Consider the following 17,711-nt stretch of genomic DNA (forward strand, 5'->3'; position numbering starts at 1 on the left):
TGCTGGAGTAAGTAATAGTGTGGCATGCTTTACAACTTGCATCATTATTTTGTATTCAGACCAGGTTTAAGTGAGACAGCTCTTTTCTCTGTTTGCCTCCAGATGCTGACCACTGGCTATTATCTTGCCAACCAGTGGATCTAAGTCTCCATGTGTAGAGACAGGCAGCAATAATCTCAAGAGCTGAGTCCTGGTGCTTGTATAGTAATGCTTTGAGTTTGTTATTAAAAGAAAGTTTGCAGGTTTAATGTAGATTATCCCTTTGCACTAATTTAAATCATCTGGTAAATTATCGAAACATAGAATGTCAACACCATCAGTATATCACTGGTACTGTTAAGTCAGTGCTCTCTGGTCTTCTCAGACCACTGACTCTAAAGGGCCTATCTTACACCTGTTTTTTAAATAGCAAATACACTTGCGCCTATCTGTACGGAGCACAGAGCGCACACACTCTGCCTGTCACACACAAGCAGAGTGAGCTTCAGATGTTTGCATCAGTCAGGTGAACATTACACCTCTTGAAGAAAATTCACTCAAGTCCTTAGTTCCAAGTTTGCTGTAGTGATGTGAGTTTATTGGTATCCCAGGATACGCTGAGCCAACTGACACAGAGCGGGTCTGAGGCAGTAGACTGACCCAGAGTGAAGGGCAGGGGGACAGTTATACAGTTGAAGAAAAAAAGGGAGGAGGGGTCAACAGTATGTAAATACAGTTGACTTTGGGTTAAAGACGTGTGGTCAGAGAGGATAACAAGGTGATCAAAAGGTGTAGAAACAAAAGGTAATGTCCTCTAGAGGCCGTACAGTGTAACACCTAGGGTCAAGTTACCAGGGGGCCATGAAGGGCCTTTAGATGAATCAGCTAGTAAGGTAAGGGTAATGTAAGATAGTGAGGAATTTAGCAATACAATAGAAGAGGGCACTGCATGCAGACAGACAGGCGTCAAGTCTCAGCTACCCAAATGTGTATTTTCTAAGTCACACCACAGCCTCAGAAGGTCAGAGCTTCTTTGTGACATGTTGTGTGTTGTATAACGTATGGCTGAAAGTTTTCTGGCACTGCCGGAATTCCAGCACAGGGCCGGGGCCCTTTTAGATTAGAAAATAGATAATTATATGTGGAAAATATTCTTCCATATTTTTTGGGCTACATATATATATATATGATAATTGGCAACCACTTGACAGCAGTAGGTCTATTATGCTGCATACGCTGTTTAGAGATCAACGCAGGAACGAGCATTTGAAAGTTTGAACAATAGGCGTATTGGATAGGCTATTCTTTATGGCTTTGAAAGTTGGGCTTGGACTTGGTTTCCGACTGAGGAATGAGTGAGAAGATAATGCATTTTCCTTCCATCTGGACCTTTCAAGTTAACGTGAGGATTCACATTTAGAAACGATCAGATTTGGTGTTTTTATCTTTCTGAAACAGGTTGCGATATGCGGCACTGTGTCAGGACTAGACTCACTGGTCAGGGCTGACTGTCTGAGGCTACATCCACACTACTACGTTTTAGTTTTAAAACACTTCATTTTTGCTACGTTTCTTCCTCCCGTTCACACTGTTACAGAGTTTTCAAGCCCCAAAAACAGAGACTTTGAGAAACGCTGCTGGACCCGTTTTAGTTTAAAAACTCCGGGGTTGTGTTGAATCTGGACGGGGAGAGACTGAGACCTTTGGAAACTATAATCTAGTCACCCACGGTCGCTCCCTGATTGGGTCTCATCAGCCTCGACTACCAGTGGTGAAAACAACATGATAATGAATTACAGGCGTTACTGACCTGGTTGTCTTTGCTAGCAGCTGTTGTTCAGTTCAATTCTGTATTTTAATGCTACACCTGTCTTTGCTGTTCCTCATTCAGAGGATTTTCTGCAACTAACCAACTGCAGAGTAGACAATCTACTTCCTGTTTACACCTACACACACATCCCCAGTGAATGGTCATGTGATCTGTATTTTCAGGTGTAATTGTATGGAAGAGATTATTTCTGATGTGGAGCTAAGATGCTTGTCTGGACAGAGATCATTTTAGTTTTAAAATGCAGTTTGACAAAAGAATCCCGACTCCAGGGGATTTTTAGTATTTTTCTGTTTTTAGAGCAGTCAGTTACATAACATTATCAAATTAAATTCTTATTATTTCCTGTGCAGTCCCTGTTGAAATATATAAAAATATATAATATAAAAATAATGGAACTATTTTTATGTTTTTGATTCAAATAAGGCCTTAGCAGAAAGAAACTTTGAGCAGATTCACATTTTCAGCTTAATTGATACCTAATCCTCATTCATTTGTGTGCATTTCCTCAGGTGTTCCTGGGGCCAAATGGCGAGGTGGAGGAGTACTCCGTCATCGCCATTCAGCAGAACGCAGCCATCAGCGCGGACCTCATCCTCGACCAAAAGGAGGAGCATCTCTTCATCATGACCCATACCATGGTGCGTCTCCACACGGACACGCAACATACAATAGTTGGACTCTTGTCCTCACATTTTATGGTTCTCTTTCTAGATGCCCCTCCCTGCCAGAGAAATGATTTAGACTCTAATTTCTGCCCCAATTCTCCCTCCTCCACTGAGGCCGTCTGTAGTTGGGATTATTCTAATGACCATATTTTCATTTTGCATTGTTCCACTGAAGAAAGTGGGCCACCTATTCTCTATAATCAGATTTTTGGGAGCTTAGCGTTGACTGAATATGATTGTGTTGTCCTGGTTCTAGCTGCAGAAGAGGCCAGTGGCTGAATGCCAGCAGCACCCAGACTGCCACTCCTGCCTGCTGGCCCACGACCCCTACTGCGGCTGGTGTGTCCTGGAGGGAAGGTGAGACAAACAGCAGCAGCGAACTCCAGCTCTGGATGTGTCGTAATCTAACAAAAAAGATTATTTACCACTCGTGTGTGTGAATTAAGTCCTCGAGTCAACAGATAAATTAAATTAGAACAATTTTCATAATTGAATTAAAATGTGAAACATTGGCTGGTTTCTAGTTTAGTTTCTTTTTACTGTTTAGATTTATTATTGATATTGATATTGAAAAAATGAGCGATGTGAAGACATCACCTTTAGCTCAGCTGTGGCATCATCACATGATCAGTATTTTGTCTGTATTTGTATTTGTATTTTTTCGGCGACAGGCGTATTGTTTTCAGGTTCTCCCTCCTCCGTCCCGCTCATTCTCATGGACGCGGTATCTCAGTAACGCCTTGAGGGAATCCCTTCAAATTTGGCACAAACATTCACTTGGACTCAAGGATGAACTGATTAGCTTTTTGTGGTCAAAGGTCAGAGGTCACGGTCACAGTCACAGTGACCTCATAAAACATTTTTTTGCCATTACTCAAGACTTCACACAGCAATTATGACAAAATTTCACAAACGGTTGATATTTTATCTGACTCTGGACAAACAGGGACAGGGAACAGGGAAACTAGTCACGGGGAGGTGACTCTAGTATTTTACAGTGCTCACCTCTTTCAAACGTTACATGGTCCTGCTTCAAGTGACAGATGCAGTGAGCGGCCTGTACACTGAACACCACAGCTAAACCTCTGTCAGCTCACACCAGATTTGAACAGATGTTAACCGCCACTGTGAGCTGAGTGTGTTAAAATGAGGGGGCTTTTGTTGCTTATGAATTTAAATTTTCCTTTCTAAGAGGAAAAATGATTCATTTTTTCTTCACATTTAATGCACCTCATCACATCTTACATTATAAGATCTATTATAAGCAGCATTGACTGCATGTTATTCTGTTGATGCAGATTATATGATGTTATATAAATGAGCTTCTCATGACGTTTCATTCAGATTCACACAGGTCTAGTTACTGAAATAAAGAAGTTCAGTGCCAGCTTGTAGTGAACTGTCAGCAGACAGCCTTTGCTCTGGTGGAAATGTGTTTGAATCTGATGAAAGAAATCTACCTCTCTGTCCCATCTGTGCCTCCTCTCTCTCCTCGCTGCCTCACCACCTGCCCCCCCCCCCTCTCTTCCCCTCTTCTCTGTCCTTGTTTACTGCTGTTTTTCATTTTCTTCCTGTTTTCCTGGCTTCATAACTATCCTCTCATCTCATTTATTCTTGTTTTGAATCAGCTTGTCTTTCCTAGTCTGCTTATTTTTTGTAACTTCCAAACATTAGGTAATGTATTTTTTTTTTGTCCAGTTGGTATGGAAACCAGTTTTACAATCTCAGTATGAGTTATGGATTTGCAGAATATACTGATGTGATTTTCATGGTTTAATTTGATGGTAATTGTTATATTGAATGACATGCAGACATAGACATAGAGAGCCTGACTGCTGTATGTTAATGGTGCAGCCTCGTGTTTTTCCCTGCAGGTGTGTGTTGCAATCAGAGTGTGCTCGTGGGAACCAGCCAGGTCAGTGGCTGTGGAGCTTCGACATGGAGCAGCAGTGTCTGACTGTCCAGGACCTCAGCCCCTCCAACATCAGCAGGAAGGAGAGCAGGATGGTAAATATGTTAGACATAAACTCCAGCAGCAAAGGATCAAAACAAACCGATGGATGTGCCTGTGCACATCCCTGCAGAAGATTTGAGAAAGGAGGAGGATCTTTGTTGCAGAAACACATCTTTTCTGGTTTCTGTTGACTGCAGATTAAGATAAAACTATCCACCTCAAGTATCGACAGGCTTTTCTTTTGCATATCTTGCAATACAGAAAGCACAGATTCCTGGTCTGACGGAACCATCTGTGTTTTGGATATGCAAGTTTGTTGAAAGACAAGGAATCGAGAGAAGATAGTGATCAGAGGCCCTTTCCACACCTGTCATCAACATGTATCTGCTCACAAGAGATCAACTCTCAGTACATCAGTACATCATCTCAGTACATCAGTTCACACCTGGTTTTAGAATGCAGCTTTCAACGTCTCGAGTGACCACTTGTGATCAGATCTCACTTCCCCCCTCTAAAATGCAAATGAACATGTATGCATTGTTGTTTTTAGTCAGTCCCATGGGTCTGTTTTCAATGTTTGGTAGAGAAAGGAAAGAGCCGCACAAAGAGGGGTTGAGCGAATCGATGCTCTGCTCACAGCTCTACAACGAAATCAGGTTCCAGCCAATTGAAATAGTAAAATATTTTGGGTTCATTATAAAACGTGTTTGGACTTATCAGACTGTGGCAGAGGACGTCAGTAGAGTAGGTGGCCCAGGACACATTAGCATTCACACTGCTAAAAGAACCTCTGAATGTGGTCTGAGTGATCGGATCTCAAATGTGTCCTCAATGCTTCTCGGGTTAAATACACTTTACAAGACAACGGTTCAAGAACGGACACTTTGCATAAGTCAAAATATTCTAAGACCAGTTAGGATCAAACATGTTTTCTTAGTGCTATAAATATAAGTGGCTCAAATGGCTAAATGATAGCTGGGTTTTTTAGTGCCTATAGCTATTATATGATGCCACGGATGATATAACAGCTGCCATGCTGATGGATGGGCACATGAAAACGTCCACCAGTCGGGCTTACTATGACTTTTGGTTGTGATCCGAGTAACCATGGCTTTCACTAATTCAGGATGTTCTGGATGAATGCTACCGTGAAGTGCTCCCTCACATCCACTCACAGCATCTTACAGCTGACTATCCTTGATACGTACCAAGCACCAGGCACGCTTAAAATTTCTCAGTTATTCTCACTCCTGGCTGTCTGCACTGTAGATGTTTGAACACTGACCACTGAGGTGGCTAGTTTTGTGTAAAAACACCATATCAAATCAAATTTCATCATATTTGTCATGGTAAACACTGCAGAGATTTAAGGATATCAGTGATAAAACAGGAAGTCATGGACAAAACGACAGACAAGAAGACCATGGTTTTGTTAATTATACAGTGGCTTCAGAAAGTATTCAGAGGCCTTCACATTTTTCTACAGAAGCCCAGAAAGGCCATACTGGCAAATATTTATTTTATCCTGTTATCTCGAGATAATCGGATCATTATTATGTTATCTCAAGATAAAAAATATTTCTCAGCTTCTGTATTTTGCACACATTATCGTGTTGTCGATTTCATTTTACATGGATAAAATTTCCAGTTTTGGCCATTAATCGATTCTCATTAACCCATTATGACAAAGTGAAAACAAGATTTTTACAAACTTTTGCAAATTTATTGAAAATAAAAAACTGAAATCTTAGTTTTGGGCATATTCATCCTGTTGATGGGAGTCCACCTTTGGCAGGTTGTATTGCCAGGTTCAGTGGCTCCCTCACCAGCATGGATATTTGAATGGTGCTGTTACTTTCTTCAGGTTTAATTGGTAAAGTCATACTTGCAGCCTAGGAATACATTCATTATAATATGCTTCGCTTTCAAGTGTTAATTACATTTAATTATGCGAACAGCGTTACTAGGCAACTGACAACAAAATGGATGCTGACCTGTTTCTCTGTTATCTCCACTAAAGTTATTATGAATGGGAAAAGTACCAACAGCAAAAGTAACAAGCTAACACAAAGACACAGCTGGAGACCGGCGGGCACACATGTATGTGTACCAAAAGGATGTGTTACTCATAGAGTTAAGGAAATCCTCACGTTAAATATTATTCCACTTTATTCCTGTCTCAGTTCATGCTACAGCGAGATGACTAGATCATTTCTCTACGTTTGTTCAGACAGTGTAGAAGAAAAATATGTTATGCTACATATGGACATAAAACTTCATCTCCACTTCATCAACTGCATTTTTAAGCAACGGTATATGTGAGTGCAGATAAACAGTTTTGAGCAGAGCAAAGTTGCAGTCAAGCAGGGACTATTTGAGAAAGAGACAAAAGCATCACAACATCTAACAGGAAATGAAGAAATAATGCTTTCAAAATAAAAGACCACTCCCTTGAATAAAGAGAAGAAAGAAAACTACGTCTGCATACCTGCTTGTTCATGCAAATATCCAATCAGCCGCAGCAGAGTTTACTCACAATGGAGCCAACACAAAAAGCATCCAGTGAGCAGCAGCTCTGTGGAGGAAACACTTTGTTGATGAGGGAGGACAGAGCAAAATTGCCAAACTGGTTTGAGCTGACAGAAAGGCTACGGTAACTCAGATAACCACTCTTTACAACTGAGTTGAGCAGAAAATCGTCAAACCTTGAGGTGGATGAGGTTTCCACTGCTGTCAGCCAAGAACGGATATGTGAGGCTGCAGTGCGCTCACCAATAATGGACAGTTGTAGACTGGAAAAATGTAGCCTGGTCTGGTCAACAACATGAATCCATGGACCAACCTGGCTTGTGTCAACAGCCCAGGCTGGTAGTGGAGGTTCGACTGGCATTCAAACCATGATTGATTGCTGTTAAGGCCCAAAGTGAGTCAAGAAAACATTCCTATGTGAGTATCGTTGCTGATCATGTTCATCCCTTCATGGCCATAATTACCGACCACAATTTACCATCTTTTCATGGCTACCTCCAGCACGATAATGCTCCATGTCACAAAGCTAAAGTCATCTCAAACTGGTTTCACCAACATGACAGTGAGTTCAATGAACTTCAGTTCTATATTCTATACAAGTGAGCAGATCAGATTTCTGTTTCAGACAGTTTAATCACTTACTGTCATTGTGACCTCCACTGTCCTCTGCAGCAGCACAGGTGTGGACTTACTAATGCTGTATTTTGTCCAGTGACTCTGTATCAGTCTGGAAGTCCGTTCTCTACCAGTCTGCTGTCACACAGAGAGGCCTTTTAGCACCATGTGGTTTTAGTCTAATCTGTACCCCATATGGATTTTTGAAATCCCCATGTAGAGGAGCTCTGTCTGAAGTGATCCACCAGTGGTTTGAAACCGTGTTACTGTCTCATCTTTTCTCAGGTGTCTTTGTCAGTCCCGGGTCTACCAGTGTTGGAGAAAGATGAATCTTACTCCTGCTTCTTCCAGGACAGCCACAGTCCTGCCACTGTAACCAAAACAGGGGTCAAATGCCATTCACCTGACAGCAGCAGAGTACCCATGGTGCCTCCAGGACAGGGTGAGTGTGCTTTAACTCCAGACTTTCTGGAACAAAGCTGATGAAGCTGGAATCCCTCTATTTAGGCTAACCCAATCCATTTTCCTAAGCCACTTTATACAGCAGGGAGTCATCAGTATTTTGGAGCATAAATCCATTAGTGCTTATTCTTCGTGGGTCATGGGGAGGCTGGAGCCATTCCCAGCTGATAGTGGGCGAGAGGCAGGGTACACCCTAGACAGGTCAAAGGTTAAAACTTAAACAAACTGCTCTCCATGAATCTGTTCCATCTAATGATTCTGTTCTTTGTGATGTGGTTTTGTTGGTTGTCGACTGTTTCACGAGCAGCTTGTTTGTTAGTAAGTCAGGGAATATGATAAAAGAAGATTAAAGGGGCTTGTAAATAAAAATGGAAGCCTCTACAGATGTCACACTCACCCAAACATTCAAATGGTTTGTGTGTCTCTCTGTGCCTCTCTCTCTCTTTCTCTCTGTCTTTCTCTCTCTCACACACACACACACACACACACACACACACACACAACACACACACACACACACACACACACACACACGGAGGTTCCCATGCCTGCATTCCTGAAACTTGCAGCTTGTTGTAGTTCTCAGGGTGCGGGGCTCAGGCAGAATCGGCCTGGGGGTTTACTGAGATTTGGACACACAGGCTGTAATTAAGGATTTAGCTGTAGCTTAACTTTACTTAAAGAGGGTTAGTGCCAGCACTCACTTAATAAAAATGGAGCTGAGGGCCTCTAAGGGCAACTGTTGCTTTAAAATTGAAGATGAGATTCTCACCTGACTGCTGCCTGTTTTACAAAGCTTCTGAAGTGGGTACAAACACTCATGATGCGCGATTCTGGGTTCAAGCCCTTTTGCTCCCAACAATAAGAAGCAGCTCAATCGACCAAGATTAAAGCTGCGAGCTGCAACCAGAAGGTTTAAGCTGAGCAATGTCACATCAGCTAGTTTAATTCGGTTTACAGAAGGAGTGCCACCACACACTTGTTTAATCACAAAGCCTGCAACATTTCAATAAGTATGCATCCAACGTTCCACCATGTGTGACCAGTTCATCAGATTATATTTAGGAGATGGCACAAGATGTCGGACTGGGTTGCTCAAAGACATCTTAAGTTATGAGCAAATATATGATATGGCACTTCAGAGTTAGGTAAATACTTGCCTCCAGAGCATGTTCACCAAATTTTGTGAGATTTTGTCCACCAGGTTCTGAGGTACACGTTATTGGTGTTTGTGACTCCCCCTATGGATCGGGTTCAAAATGCTTTGTCAGCCTATTCCCAAACATGGCCTGAAAATACCATGATACCGACATTCATGATGATTTGACAAATGGTTAATGAAGTAATTTCCTGATAAACCCTTGTGAAGTTCATGGGTCAGTGTCATGAAAACTAAATAAGATATTAACAAGCTTTATACAACTTGATAAACTTGGTCCAAAGATGATCTACAGAAAACCGATTGGTAGCAACTGGACCCACAGTTTAGGAGGAGATGTCAAAAAATTCAGATTAGTGGAAAATCCGTCATGTCAGACTTTTGGTCCAAGAGGCTTTTTTTGTAAATCACATTGAGCTGAACTCGTGTGTCAAATTTCAAGTCAATCGGTGTGAAGGACGTGGTCTTTCCAAAATTGCATTTTTAGCCCTTAATTACAGCGCCACCATTTGGCCAATTAAACTCATATTTTGTGGGGAGAACTTGCACATCATTTCCAGTTATTGTGTGTTGTGTGTTATTGTGTTAAGTTTCATGTTTGGATGATCAACATTCTTTTCATAAAGTCTGGTCTTGAGAGTCCATAGATTGTAAGTGCGAATCAGACTCACAACCCAAGTAGGTTTTGCATATTTTGCAAAACAAAACTCTAGGAGGAAATGAGCGTGGCCTATATTACGAGTTTCAGCTAAAAATGAAATGAAAAATGAACAAAATAAGACTTACAGGGTTTCTCCTCTATGTTGAGCCTGTGTTTGAGAGGAGGGAAGTCTCAGAGCCTTGAGCCCACTGTATTACGTCTGAGGATGGAGGGCGCACATGGGTTTTATATTGCTTCTGTGTTTTGGCTGTCTGGACAAAATCGTCTCCCATGTTCCCTCACTTGTGTTTTGAGGAACATCGTACTCATGTCAGACTTTCTTAGTCAGAGATGATAAGCCAGGCAAAATATTTTCAGAGCCCTGCCTGCTCAGCTCTGTACTGATGTTACCATGTGTTGTTTTTCATGCTGTCTTTCTCTCTGTGTTTTGTTCTTCTCAGACTTTGTCACAGTCACATTGTCTCTGCGTTTTGGAGACGTCACCGTCACAGCAAGGGATTTCATCTTCTATGACTGCATGGCTGTTAAGCAACTGTCTGGCAGCATGCCGTGAGTTACCACTGATGATTTATACGTTCTGCTCTCCTTGTCTCCTCCTGACCTTCTCTGCTCATTTCTAACTGCAGATCTTGTTGTCAAGTCTTATTCTCTATCTTGTCCCATTTTTCATCCTGGTCCTTCTTTGTCTCTCCATCAACTCACCCTTCACCTTCTGTCTTATCTCTGTTTTTCTACCAAACCTGTGAGCCTGTACTCTTTTAAACTTCAGCAAAGATTTCTTTCATGTCCATATATCTCAGTTTATACACTCAGCAAGCACTTTATTAGGAACACCTGCTTATTCAGGCTGTTATCCAATCACCCAATCATGTGTCAGCAATGCAGAGAATAAAGACCAGCAGATCCTAGTCAGGAGCTTCAGTTCGTGTTCACATCAAACCTTAGAATGAAGAAAAATGTGATTTCAGTGACTTTGACTGTTGCATGATTGTGTCAGACAGGAAACGGTTTGTTGATGAGAGAGGTCAGATGAGAATGGACAGACTGGTGGGAGCTGACAGAAAGGATATGGTCACTCATATAACCACTATTTACAACTGTGGTGAGCAGGAAAGCTTAGTAAGAGCCATACTAATAATTGGTAAGCTGTATTTAGTAACTCAGTTGTTAAAGTGTTACTAGTTACATCACTGCCAATAGCTCTCAGTTGGAGTTAATTAGTATGTGGAGCAAGACAGTTTTTAGCAAAGTCGAGCACAAAGAGTGAGTCGTGTTTTTTTTTTTGCTCTGAGTAAAGTTGCTGCTTCTGAAGATTCAGTTCACGTCAAGCTTATTGCCAATACCCAGACTAACACAGCAGTGGGTATCTACCACTCCACTTCCTGTCACCAAGACCAGAAACCTCAGGCTGCAGGGGACACAGACTCACCAACACTGGACAATTGAAGACCTGGTCTGATGGATCTGGTTGGGTCAGAATTTGGCATCAACATCATGAATCCACTCACTCAACAGTCCAGGCTGCTGGTGGTGTAATGGTGTGGGGAATGTTCTCTTGACTCACTTTTGCCCCTTGATACCACTCAATCATGGTTGAAATGCCACGGCCTCTCTGAGTATTGTTGCTGGCTATCCCTTTATGGAGAGACACAAGGTATGTTATACTGTCAGATGCTCAAACTCTGAGACAGCTGCCACAGTGAGGGAAGTACTGAACCAATAAAATGATGGGAATCCAAAAGATCTTTGAAACATCTCAGTTAATTGGGGAGCAATGGCAGTGATTGGAGGTTCAGCTGAATATTATCACGCAACGGGTCTGACCTCATGAATTTCATTCATACCTGAGAGGAAATTTATATTTGGTTTATATGCCAGTTCTCATGGATTATCATACACATCAAATCATTCAACAGGAAATGATACTTTACTTTCCTATGCCGTCCACACTTTTTCAAAATGTAAGAACTTTGTCAGTTTGGAAGAGGTAAAGAACAATGGAAAGCATGTGTAAGGGGGACCTGGAAGAAAATATAATAAACTAAGTAAAATAAAATAAACAATGAGGTCAGAGTAAAAAAAAGAAACACAAAAAAACATTCAATACTTCCACAAAATCTCCCCTTATTGGCCTCACATATTTGATTCACTTCAGTTTAATAAATTCAGTTTTCCTCAGACGGAAAGAAAAAATAATCTTTTCCACGACATAAATGTCATTAACTACATCTTTCCAGTCCTGTATCGTTGGGGGTTCAGGAAGTAGCCTGCGCCTTGCCTGAAAATCAATAAGTCGTGGAATTCTTAGTGTGGAAAATTGCAAGGGCAGTTCAGTGTCAGATATGCTTTTAGTGCTTTGTGAAACTCGTCCCAGAAGGACGTAATAACTGGACAATCCCAAAATATATGCCAATGGTTTGCCTCAGCTGCTGTAAAATGTGTTTTCTGTTTTGGTGTGATTTAAAAAAAATTTCCAGCCAAACTCCCGCCACACATGCATACGAGTGTTGGTGCATTTGCACTGGTGTTTACACACATCTAACCAATTCTCATTTGATATTGTAAGGTTGCCCTCTCTTTTCAGTTTAAATTGATTTATAACAGGATATTGTGCTCCCACTCAACCAACAGTAGAATTGTTTCCTGCTGCACATGGACAGTTTACAGTGGACTGGGTCCTCTGGTTGGTCAGGTCAATTCAGGGAATATTTCCAGTAACAGAAAGTGAAAAGAACAAGAGAGAAAAAGCTGGTTTGCTTTAAAAATTAAGGAAAAGTAATAATAATGAGTCCTAATCAAATTGGATGAAAATGTTGTACCTACCTGCTCAGTATCTTCCTGATCTCCTTCACTGTTCCAATCACTCTGATAAGAAACTGAGGCTCATTTCATTTAGACCACTGACCTTTTTTACCACTGGGGGCAGATTGGCAGCAATTGGATTACCTTTTGTGCTACAGGCTAAAGTAGCTGTATCTGTCCTTTTCCATACCTATCCATCCTTCTTGTCCTGTCTCTCGCTTGTTGATAAAAAAGCTTGTCCTTCTTCTATTAGACTTTCTGGTCGACCTCTACACGTTTCTCCTCATAGCTCCTTATACCCTGACTCACTGTTTATCACCACCATCGTTATTCAATGTCTCTGATCTGTGCACTTTGTTGTTTCTGTCTGCAGTTGCCGCGGTTGTGTTTTGAGCCAGTGGGGCTGTAACTGGTGTGTTCACCAGCACTTGTGTACCCACAAGCCCACCTGTGAGGAGGGGGTGATCATCTACAACCAACATGTAAGTTACATAAATGTCATTTTACAGCTGCGGAAAATCAACACTCACTGAGGTGTAAAATACAAGCTTTAGACCTGAGGTCACTACTAGGCAAAGCACCACGGTCTGGGTCTGGGTCAGGCACCGTCCTATCCAGTGTTTCTATTTTCAGTTATTTTTCATGGGCATTTTTGCTTTTTGGGATGACATCAGCCTTAACGGTACACACTGTATCAGGTGGAGTGTTTCTGTTTTATAGCCTCCTGTGTTATTTTTCTGACAACTTTACACACTGCACAAAAGGATCCAGAGTTTGAGAGCATGCATGTGAAGTACGAACAGTTGAAAACATCAACCCTGACTCCAGAGGGTTTTAACAATCACAGCTTTTGTAGCCTTTACAGCACTGTTCACATGATGCTGCTCAGCCGATCTTTACAACTCGAGTCAGTGAGTGAGATCCACACACAGGGGAGAGACGATAGTGAGAGACATAGGTGGGAGAGTGAGATATAGAAGAGAAAGTTGTGAAAATGGAGTTAAAATAGAGAAACTCAAGCTCCACTTTTTATGGAATTTTTCTAAAATTAAGCTCTATATTTTAAAATGCACATTTTTATAAAGCTCTTGGCTGTTGTGTGTGTGTATTACAGCCTTTATTTTCCTTAAAGTGAGAAAAGGACATTTCATTGTTATTATAAGAGAAGTTATTACTCATAATCCCTCCAGTTTGCTCCTTGTTACTAAAGTAGATGGTGTGGTTTGGTTCTTTTAATTAATTAATCTCTTAATTAAATTTCACAGAACAATTACTGTATTGTGATATATACAGTTACTGTGATAGAAGATTAAAGCTTAAACTTTGCACAAGACTAAAAAATGCAACATATTCACTGGATTATTTAGAAAATGCAACTTGTCACTGCGGATTCATTCCTGGAAAAAGATCAGTTTGCTGGTGTGAGGCGAAGTTGCTGAAAGAAGCAGAGGATTTGGATATTGAACCTTAAAGCTTGGCCTTCTGTGCAGTCGTAACACTTTCAGGACGTAACATGGTAAGACTCAAGTAAATACGAATTATTAATGTGCAGTGTAAAACAAATCCAATTCAGTCCATCACGCATTGACTGGAAAGTTGAGAATTTTATGTTTCCTAACAATACCCACTTTACACACAAAGATGCTATATGACAGTTTTCATATAGTTGTCATATAATATGGTTTCTTGCCGGGAGTGGATGGGATGCCAAGAACTTCAGCCATTGTTGTATTTCAAGACACTAAACAATACACTCCTTCTCCTCTTCATTCAACCGCTGCACGATACAGTCACTCATTAAAGTTATAAAACAAAAAAATATTCTTGCACTGGTTCATTGGTGGTATTTCTCTTCTTGAATGTGTTTGTCTGAACCCCAAATTTGAGTATATGACAGAAGTATTTTTGATCCATGGCAACCTGGTAGATAAATGGTCACTTTTCCTATTTTGCAATAATTTATCTTTACATACATTCATTAATTCTCATAAATGTGTTGTCGTGCCTCCTTTGTCAATACAAGCCTGCATTATTTGTAACAAAAATCATTGCTATGCATATGTCATAAACAACAATAACACCAGGTTATGTGTTTAACATCACATTTACATTCAGTTATTGGTTGTTTCCATTTTCTCTTGTCTGTTTTTTTTTTTTTTTTTATTATTTCGATCTCACCCTCTCCTCATTTCCCCCCATCCTTCTCCCCCAGTTTGACCTTCCCACCTCAGCTCCTCCCCCATCTAAACCTATTAAAGTAATCACGACACCCAGTACCACAACAGCTGCCCCAACAACCACTGCCATGACAACCACCCCAACTCCTTCCACAACAACACCAGCAATTTTCGTCACAACAACTGCAGCCCCTGTCACTGTAGCAATCACTCAGGAGGCAACCACGCCTCCCACGCCCACTACTCCACCTACAACCACCACCAGCCCTGAGCCGACCACCCCACCCACCACCCTGCCCACTCAGCCTGCCACTACCCTGCCACCCACCACAGCAGTCCCAACCACACCTCCACCTCCAGTGGGCACCACCACGAAGGATGAAGGGACTGAAGCAGGAGAGCTTGTCGCTGTCACACTGAGTGACACCAAAGGTGCTGCAGTTACATCCAGTGTTGTTATGGTGACTGCAGAGCCGGTGACTGCGGAGCCGGTGACCGCAGAGCCGGTGACTGTAGAGCCGGTGACTGTAGAGCCAGTGCTTGTCACCATGGCTGATGGTCTAAGTGGAGATCTGGACCCTATGATGCCTCTGATGATCCCGGACTCTTCCCCCCTGGAGGTGGTGATGGAGTCGCCCCCCAGCGACACCCAGGAAGCTGAGGGAGCACTGAGCCTGGCTGAGTCTCCCACCCCGGCCTCATCTGGCTTCCCGCTGCTCACACCTTTCCCTGTGGGTGAACCAGCCGACTCTGAGCTCTACCAAGACCTGCCCCAGACACCCATCCCGATGCCCACACAAGACACTGAGGCAGGAAGCCTGGAGGTGCTCCTCTGGCCAAAGGAAGTGGATGTCCATGCTCAGGGTGCAGTCCAGTCAGAAAATGACACAGCCACATTTTCAGCTGCCACTGTGTTGTCAGGCGATGGTGAGGTTGACCATGCCCCCTCATCCTATGCCCACCTGTTGGATACTGACTCACAGCTGGACTACCAGTATGGTCCAGCTGATGCTTTTCTCCCGGTGAGTTCAGCCGCCTCCTTTCGCCTCCTTCTTCCTCTTCTTCTATTATTTCTTCCTCTCAAAGCTTCAGCACCCTCCCATCGCTCCCAGCTCCTGACTGGACTTTATACTCCTGCTATGGGAACAAAGCTCAAACCAGCTTCCCAGTCTGCCCTTGTTTCCCCCTCCTCAACTGTCTGACACCTGTGTTGTTTTTGTTGTTTTGCTGCTTCAGTGTGAGCTGCAGTGGTTGGTTTTTTTGTGGATGAATTGAAATTAAGGATCATAATAAAAGAAAATAGTGTCAAAGACAACAATTAAATGACCTCGAAGTCCAAGAAAACAAAGGTTTTTGAAAGCTCTTTTTAAAGGGACAGACCTAATATGTACGGGCATCATGTTCCACAGGTTCATAATTACAATGAAAACTAGAATTACTGCTTTGCTTCCTCCACTCAGACTTATTTCAGGTTACATCCGTTTATCCAGAGTTATATAAAATATGAACCATTTGCTTGAAATTTTGTCATAATTGCTGTGTGAAGTCTTGGGTTATGGCTAGATAGTGTTTTGGGAGGTCATGCTGACCTTGACCTTTGACCTTTGACCACTAAAATCTAATGAGTTCATCCTTGAGTCCTAGTGAATGAATACTAATTCATATACTAGGAGACAATATAACTCAAATGTCTATAAGGATAAAATTATATATCCAAAAGGTCAAAGGTCAATTTCACTGTGACATCATAATGTTCCATTATTCAACACTGTAGGTCAGGAAGGAGAGATTGTGACCATATTTCATGCAACTTGGCTGGTTGGTGGGGGAAACAACCACAAGGCTGTAATTCTATCTTATTTTTATTTACAAAATAACTTATATAATCTCATAAAAAAAAACATATCGTGCCATTAATATAAACAGTATGGTTCATTTAACCTGCAGTGTCACTGTGCCAGCTCAAAGGATCATGAGGGAATATTGTTCTATATGTGTGTGCTCATGCAAACATAACCAGAGAGTGAGGAAGAGATGATGTGTGTTTACACTTTATAGACTATGTGTGTGTTTTTGCATGTGTGTGTACACAGGTCTTTCTATGTTTTATGAGGACAAATTTTGGTTTGAAACCATCGCTGTGAGGACATATGTCCAGGTTGTCACAGCTTCGAAGGGATTTTTGTCAAGTGTAGGTTTTAGGTTACGGCTAGGAATGCATGATGTCAATGTGTGTCCTCACAGCTAACATAAGACGTGTATGTGTGTGTGTGTATTGAACAGGGGGACGAGGGCTCCTATGTCAGCTGGGGTTCCTCAGCTTGTCCCTGTGTGGAGAAGGTCCAGGGTTCATCACTGATTCCTGTCAGAGTGGAGAGGAAGATCACTTTATTGGCCCGCAACCTGCACCTCTATCAGGTACAACACACACACTCAGCCTCAGCACGTCAGGTATAATGCTGTTTGCCTGGCCAGCGATTTCTATATCACTCTCTATAAACACCAAGTGTTTTGTGTGTTCAGGACACAGAGCTGGACTATGAGTGTGTGCTGGTCATTGAAGGACAGACGGTGGTGGTGGACGCCTATGTGGAAACTGATGACATGAATCCATTCAACTTTGACATCACATGTCAACTACACCAGGTCTGACAATGTGCAGTTACTCATGATAATGTCTTTTATCGTGACTGCGTAGCAAGTAACAGTGGAGTGTATTTCTTTAAATGAAACCATTGCTATTTGTCCAGTACACATATTCAGCTCCAGTAGAGGAATACAACGCCATGGTGTATGTGAAGAAGAGGGACACCTTCCATGTGGACAGCTCTACTGATCTGTATGGTGAGGGTTAGGTTTCATTGTATTACACCAGAC

General features: G+C 42.0%; 1 protein-coding gene across 3 annotated transcripts in view; it reads left to right on the top strand.

The window, feature by feature from the left end:
- Positions 1–17,711, top strand: part of plxnb1b (plexin b1b) — a 94,165-nt gene that overhangs the window by 57,316 nt on the left and 19,138 nt on the right. For 2 of the 3 annotated variants that reach the window (XM_056397574.1, XM_056397582.1), the window contains exons 6-15: positions 2,320–2,448; positions 2,732–2,832; positions 4,350–4,482; positions 7,859–8,015; positions 10,296–10,404; positions 13,031–13,139; positions 14,870–15,856; positions 17,118–17,252; positions 17,358–17,480; positions 17,585–17,678. In XM_056397574.1, coding sequence (XP_056253549.1) covers positions 2,320–2,448; positions 2,732–2,832; positions 4,350–4,482; positions 7,859–8,015; positions 10,296–10,404; positions 13,031–13,139; positions 14,870–15,856; positions 17,118–17,252; positions 17,358–17,480; positions 17,585–17,678 — 2,077 coding nt within the window. The remainder of the gene's footprint in view (positions 1–2,319; positions 2,449–2,731; positions 2,833–4,349; positions 4,483–7,858; positions 8,016–10,295; positions 10,405–13,030; positions 13,140–14,869; positions 15,857–17,117; positions 17,253–17,357; positions 17,481–17,584; positions 17,679–17,711) is intronic. The other variant, XM_056397591.1, reaches the window with a different exon arrangement.

The sequence above is a fragment of the Seriola aureovittata genome, chromosome 2, assembly GCF_021018895.1.
Source record: "Seriola aureovittata isolate HTS-2021-v1 ecotype China chromosome 2, ASM2101889v1, whole genome shotgun sequence".
Taxonomy (NCBI): domain Eukaryota; kingdom Metazoa; phylum Chordata; class Actinopteri; order Carangiformes; family Carangidae; genus Seriola; species Seriola aureovittata.